This window comes from Bos mutus, chromosome 26, assembly GCF_027580195.1.
Source record: "Bos mutus isolate GX-2022 chromosome 26, NWIPB_WYAK_1.1, whole genome shotgun sequence".
Classification (NCBI taxonomy): Eukaryota; Metazoa; Chordata; class Mammalia; order Artiodactyla; family Bovidae; genus Bos; species Bos mutus.
This window is the reverse complement of record NC_091642.1, coordinates 31,284,231-31,291,082: the sequence shown is the minus strand read 5'-3', so window position 1 is coordinate 31,291,082 and position 6,852 is coordinate 31,284,231. Positions and strand designations below refer to the sequence as shown.

General features: G+C 49.5%; 1 protein-coding gene across 1 annotated transcript in view; it reads left to right on the top strand.

Annotated features, from left to right (window-relative positions):
- The first annotated feature begins 1,067 nt into the window (after window positions 1–1,067).
- Window positions 1,068–6,852, top strand: part of CNNM1 (cyclin and CBS domain divalent metal cation transport mediator 1) — a 70,767-nt gene continuing 64,982 nt past the window's right edge. Inside the window, exon 1 of the mRNA XM_070363580.1 lies at window positions 1,068–2,881. Within this exon, the coding sequence (XP_070219681.1) occupies window positions 1,318–2,881 (1,564 nt within the window). The 5' untranslated portion in view covers window positions 1,068–1,317. The remainder of the gene's footprint in view (window positions 2,882–6,852) is intronic.

The window sequence follows — 6,852 nt, the reverse complement described above, 5'->3', positions numbered from 1 at the left end:
TTATTTGGCTGCCTCTGGTCTTAGTTGCCACTTGTTATCATGTGGGATATTTTGTTGCACCCAGCGGGCTCCAGAGTGCACGAGGTCAGTAGCTAAAGTATGCTGGTTTAGTTGCTCCGCAGCATGTGGGATCTTAGAACCCACGTCCCCTGCATTACGAGGCCGATTCTTAGCCACTGGACCACCAGGAAGTCCCCATGGCACTAGTATTTATTGTGGTCATTATATGAACATATGTCAAAACTCATAGAATAGTACACCAGGGGATGAATTTTACTATATAATTGTTTTCAAAATGCATAAAAGTAAAATAAGGTAACAAGCCCATGGTAAATTCAAACAATACAAGGAATTCAGTAAAAAGTCTCGCTCCTAGCTCTTTATGGTGATAGAATAGTTCTGCATTTTGATTCAGAAATGATTATATAAATCTATACATGCAGTAAAATGAGACAAAACTCTTCAATGCCAATTTCCTGCTTTTGGCATTGTATTGTAGGCTTGCTCCCCTGAGTTGAACTCTGTTACAAATTTCTTGTGTATCCTCTGCATACTAAATCTATTATTTTATATATGTATATGTGTACATAAACATTTATACTTATATATTTTTAATACAAACAGTAGCATATGACACACACTGTTCTGCACCTTGATATTTTCAACTATTACTTCAGAGGTATTTCCATATCACGAACACGTGGAGCCACATCAATATTTTTCCTGCTGCATAGTATTCCATCACACAGTGGAATCACAACTTTATTCCACAATTTCCAATCAATGGACATTGGGATCTTAAAAAGGATTTAACCTACGTAATCTGTAAATTTTTAAAACATGAAAGGTCAGCTGAAATTGAGACGAAACACACAGATTCAAGACTTGTCTCCAGAATATCTTTTCACCAGGAGGGGGAACGCAAGAGGCAGGAGGAGAAGCGAAATGCTGGGAAATTTCCCTGGCCAATGGTGAAGTGGAAGGACCAGCAGGAAATTACTGCCGGGTAGGAGTTCGCCCAGGGGTGCCCTAATGCTCTAGTAGGAGGCCATGCTCCAAGACCAGCTTTCCCTAGGCTGCGACTCTGGGTACTCAAGTGGGTCGGGGTCACAGTGCAATGATGCATGACCATCTCCAGCTTCTCGTGGGGACCCACGGCCCGGGCTGGGTCTGAACCCCCACGGCCTCCGGTTCACGCGCGCGGGGGGGCATACACGTGGTGACCTGCCCGGGGCCGGGTTCCCGGCTTCGGCTCCTCCTCCCTCCAGCTCTCGTTCGGCTTTCTGCAGTATCACGTGCAGCCGCGCCGGGTGCAGGATGGCGGCGGCCGCTGCAGCGGTGGGTGTCAGGCTCCGAGACTGCTGCAGCCGGGGCGCTGTGCTCCTGCTCTTCTTTTCCCTATCCCCTCGGCCCCCGGCCGCCGCCGCCTGGCTACTGGGCCTGCGGCCCGAGGACACCGCCGGAGGCCGCGTGTCCCTAGAGGGGGGCACCCTGCGCGCCGCCGAAGGCACCAGCTTCCTCCTGCGCGTCTATTTCCAGCCCGGGCCCGCGGCGCCCGCGGCGCCGGTACCTGCACCCACCTTTTCCCCGGGGGAGAACAGCACCGGAGACTGGGCTCCACGGCTCGTGTTTATCGAGGAGCCTCCGGGAGGGAGCGGCGCGGCGCCCAGCGCTGTGCCCACGCGCCCCCCGGGGCCGCAGCGCTGCCGCGAGCAGAGCGACTGGGCATCGGACGTGGAGGTCCTGGGGCCCCTGCGACCCGGAGGCGTGGCGGGCTCAGCCCTAGTCCAGGTGCGGGTGCGGGAACTCCGCAAGGGTGAGGCGGAGCGAGGCGGCGCGGGCGGTGGCGGGAAGCTCTTCTCCCTGTGCGCCTGGGACGGGCGCGCCTGGCACCACCACGGCGCCGCCGGCGGCTTCCTGCTGCGCGTCCGCCCGCGGTTGTACGGCCCCGGCGGGGACCTGCTGCCCCCCGCTTGGCTGCGGGCGCTTGGAGCACTCCTGCTGCTCGCCCTGTCTGCCCTGTTCAGCGGCCTACGCCTGAGCCTGCTCTCGCTGGACCCGGTGGAGTTACGGGTGCTGCGGAACAGCGGCTCGGCCGCCGAGCAGGAGCAGGCGCGCCGAGTGCAGGCCGTGCGCGGCAGGGGGACCCATCTGCTCTGCACCCTGCTCCTGGGCCAAGCCGGAGCCAACGCGGCCCTGGCGGGCTGGCTGTACGCCTCGCTGCCGCCGGGGGTCGAGGGCACGGGGGAGGACTACGGCGACGCGGGAATTCACTTCCCGTGGCTGCCGGCACTCGTGTGCACCGGCGCGGTGTTCCTGGGAGCCGAGATCTGCCCCTACTCAGTGTGTTCGCGGCACGGGCTGGCCATCGCCTCGCACAGCGTGTGCCTGACCCGGCTTCTGATGGCGGCCGCCTTCCCCGTGTGCTACCCACTGGGCCGCCTGCTCGACTGGGCGCTGCGCCAGGAGATCAGCACTTTCTACACGCGGGAGAAGCTGCTGGAGACGCTGCGAGCTGCGGACCCTTACAGCGACCTGGTCAAAGAGGAGCTCAACATCATCCAGGGCGCCCTGGAGCTGCGCACCAAAGTGGTGGAGGAGGTGCTGACCCCCCTTGGGGACTGCTTCATGCTGCGCTCCGACGCGGTGCTGGATTTCGCGACAGTCTCCGAGATCCTGCGCAGCGGCTACACGCGCATCCCCGTATACGAGGGCGACCAGCGGCACAACATTGTGGACATTCTGTTTGTCAAGGACTTGGCCTTCGTGGACCCCGACGACTGCACGCCGCTCCTCACCGTCACCCGCTTCTACAACCGGCCCCTGCACTGCGTCTTCAACGATACCCGGCTGGACACAGTGCTGGAGGAATTTAAGAAGGGTGAGCATGTGGTCTATCTCCTCCCTCCACTCTTCCCCCCTTTAAAAGTATTGGAGTGCTTGCGTGCTCAGTCGTGCCCGACTCGGTGCGACCCCCCAGGGATCGTAACCTTTCGTAAACACGTGAGGCTTCAGGTACCCAGAGCAGCTTCTCTCCTATGGTACCAAAAACTCGAGGAAGGTCCTACCTCATGGCTCCCTGGGTCTTTTCATTGCACTTCTCCCTACCTTCCTTGAGGCTGATTGAGTCCCTGCCTCTTCCCCTTTATGTGGTTCACACGATTCACTGCATGCCTCATTCATTCCATTCCAGTATTTTTTCAGGGCCCACCAATTGTCAGGTATTGTGCAGGTAGGACTCAGGGCTAATCCTTGGGGGACCCTGCATAGCTCCCCATTGCAGGAGAAACTTCTAAAGGTTCCTGTAACAAGTAGTCTTTGCCTTGAACTCTACACTCTGGGTGGAAGTTCGCCATTTCCAATTCCAGAGCAAACTCCATTGCTGGACAGCTCCAGCAGCTGACAATGTATTTCTTACTAGGAGCAGAAATTTATGTCTCCAGAGCTTCTTTCTGGGTCCTAATTTTGCCCTTTGAATCACATAGCGCAAGCCCCAGGCATCTTAGCTATTCTTCCCCCATATTGATCTTTCCATCAGCTGTCTTGGACACAGACCAAGTACCCAGGTTGGAGATTAAAAGTTAACTAAGGTAGTGACATCCTTGGACTTCTGGAAACTGTGGTCTCATGAAGTAAATTAAAGTAGATCTAGATCTGAGGAAATATTCTGGTAAAAGAAACCACTAAAAAACTTGCATATCCAAATGAATGGAGTTTCCTTCAGAGCAGTCACATCCCCTGCCCTTGTTGTCATGCCTGTAACATATTTACTATGTATCTGGCGTTTGCCTTTGGAAACTGTCTTCTGAGGTTGAGAATGATTCACTCCAGAAAAATCAGCCTGGAAGCTTTAGGGCTGATCTGCTTGACATTACAGTTTGACTGGTCCCCCTGGTTAACCAGAGTTGACCCAGAAGGACCCTGGGTTGTTTTTGAAAGTCAAATCTACCTTCATGAGTCACCACTGAGAGCTTTCAGAAGACCGTCTCACAGACCCTTAAAGCAATTCAAGAAATGATTTGAAAACAGTGACACAGTTAGAATAAGTGTAGAACCTCCCAGAATTTTGAAAGAGGCATTCATCTATACATATGAGTTGGCATGTTTATTGAAAACAAAGCAAAGCAAAAAACTAATCCCTTGACTTTAGAATCTGGTTGCAAATGTAGCTGCCTCTGCCTAGCAGAAATCTCACTTGACTGCGTGTTTTTGATATATTTTTATGTTTGTCAAAAATTCAGTCTCATTACCTATTTTATCAGCACAGGTATTCTTTGTATATGAAGAATTTGCATTCAGAGAGTAATCTGTGGTCTTCCTCCTGCCACAATATTTTTAAACAAGTAAAATTGTATTGAATATCAAAACATAACCTGAGAAGGGGGAAAAAGTCAAAAAAGCTACTTTTGATCTCAGATTTGGAGACAGAACAATCCTACATTTTGTGTTGATCATGAGAAGGGAAAGGAAATGTACATGTATTGCAGCTGTTTTAACCCAATCTGGGCTACTATCTCAGCCTCTTCTGTTTCCCCCCAGTCCTTCCATGACTCAATCCCACTGCACTTGGAGGTTCATCCATCCAGTCTTTGCATTTTTCTGACATTTTGTGTACCCTCCAGAACACAGTCTTGGTTCTGGGCATAAAAGTTATGAAAATTTGTATTAATTTACTACGGTTGCCATAACAAAATACCATAGACTGAGTGGCTTAAACAACAGAAATTTATTATCTCATAGTTCTGGAGGCTGAAAGTCCAAGATTAAGGTATCTTCAAGCTTGATTTCTTCTGAAGTCACTGTTCTTGGCTCACAGATGGCAGCCTTCTTGCTGTGCCCTTACAGAGTGGCCGTTCGGGGGGTGTGTGTGTGTGCTTATCCCTGGAGTCTCTGTGTGCGTGTGAATCTCTTCTTATAAGGACACCAGTCAGATTGGATTAAGGCTCACCCTTGTTGTTGTTTGGTCACTAAGTCGTGTCCAATTCTTTTGCAACCCCATCAACAGTAATCCACCAGGCTCCTGCATAGGATTTTCCAGACAAGAATACTGGAGTGGGTTGCTATTTCTTGCTCCACGGGATCTTCCCAGCCCAGGAATTGAACTCTCATCTCTTGAATTGGCAAGGAGATTCTTCACCACTGAGCCACCTGGGAAGCCCTAGTTCAGTCCAGTTCAGTCACTCAGTCGTGTCCGACTCTTTGCGACCCCATGAACTGCAGCACGCCAGGCCTCCCTGTCCATCACCAACTCCCGGAGTTCACCCAAACTCATGTGCATCGAGTCAGTGATGCCATCCAGCCATCTTCATCCTCTGTCGTCCCCTTCTCCTCCTGCCCCCAATCCCTCCCAGCATCAGAGTCTTTTCCATTGAGTCATCTCTTCGAGTGAGGTGGCCAAAGGTGGAGCGTGAGGTGGAGCTTCAGCTTCAGTCCTTCCAAAGAACACCCAGGACTGATCTCCTTTAGAATGGACTGGGAAGCCCTAAGGCTCACCCTATTAGCCCCTTTTTAATGTAACCACCTCTTACATGTGATTGGGCTTCCCTGGTGACTCAGATGGTAAAGAATCCACCTGCTAGTGCAGGAGACATGGGTTCAATCCCAGGGTCAGGAAGATTCCCTGAAGAAGGGAAATGGCAACCCACTCTAGTATTCTTGCCTGGAGAATTCCATGGACAGAGGAGCCTGGCGGATCCATGGGCTCTCAAAGAATCAGACATGACTGAGCAACTTTCACTTTCTACATGTGATAGCCAAGATAGTGTTCATTGTCATGCACTGCTAGACAAGATTTTTTTTATTGAGGCATAGTTGATATACAATATTATATAAGTTTCAGGCATATAACATAGTGATTCACAATTCTTAGAGATTACATTCCATTTATAGTAATTGTAAAATATTGGCTATAGTCCTTGTTTTGCACTATATATCCTTGTAGCTTATTTATTTTATACATAATAGTTTGTACCTGTTAGTCCTCTGCCCCTATGGGACCCCCTCTCTCTTTTTTCTCCCACTGGAGAAATAAACCCTCAGTTTATTCTCCGTATCTATAAGCCTTGTTTCTTTTTTTTTATAGTCACTACTTTGTTTTATTTTTTAGATTCCACATATAAGTGATATCATATAGCATTTGCCTTTCTCTGCCAGACAACATTTTTAATGAAATTCCTGGGAACTCATTTCTTCATTAATTATTTACTGGGCATCTATATAGAGCTAGGGAACAGGGGAGACAATAAGATTGCCCTAAGAATGGTAACAGTCTCCAAGGAGGACAGTGTTAGAATAAAGGCAGTCTCCTGAAGCAGAAATTGTGCCTTTCTAACCACTGTATCTCTGGCACCTTGCACTGTGCTTTGCGCATAGTAGGTTGCTTGAAAAAGTCAGAATTAATCAGATATGAGTCTTGTTGCAGAATTTCTAAATCTGGTCTTAAAAAGGCCTGGTAGTGTTCTATCAGCAAGTGGTTAGTTTGCAATTAGGTAGATCTCCAAAGAGAAGCAGGTAGTTACACCAAGGAAAATATTTCCATGCCCCCTTAGAACCTCCCTCCTTCCTCAAAGTATGGTCCATGAACCAGAATCATGGGCCTCACCTGGGACCTTTTTAGAAATGCAGATTTTCATGCCTCACTCCAAATCCACTGAATAAAAATCTGCATTTTAGCAAGTCCCCAAGAGACTCACGTGTACATTAAATTTTGAGAATCATTGCCTTATGAGGAGCTTATTAACAATGATTGGTAGATTAACTTAGAATAGAATAAATATAAGGTATAATTATTAAGGTAGGTGTTCTCTGACTGCAAGCCATATAATACAGTGGTAATTTTTTATAAGAATTATG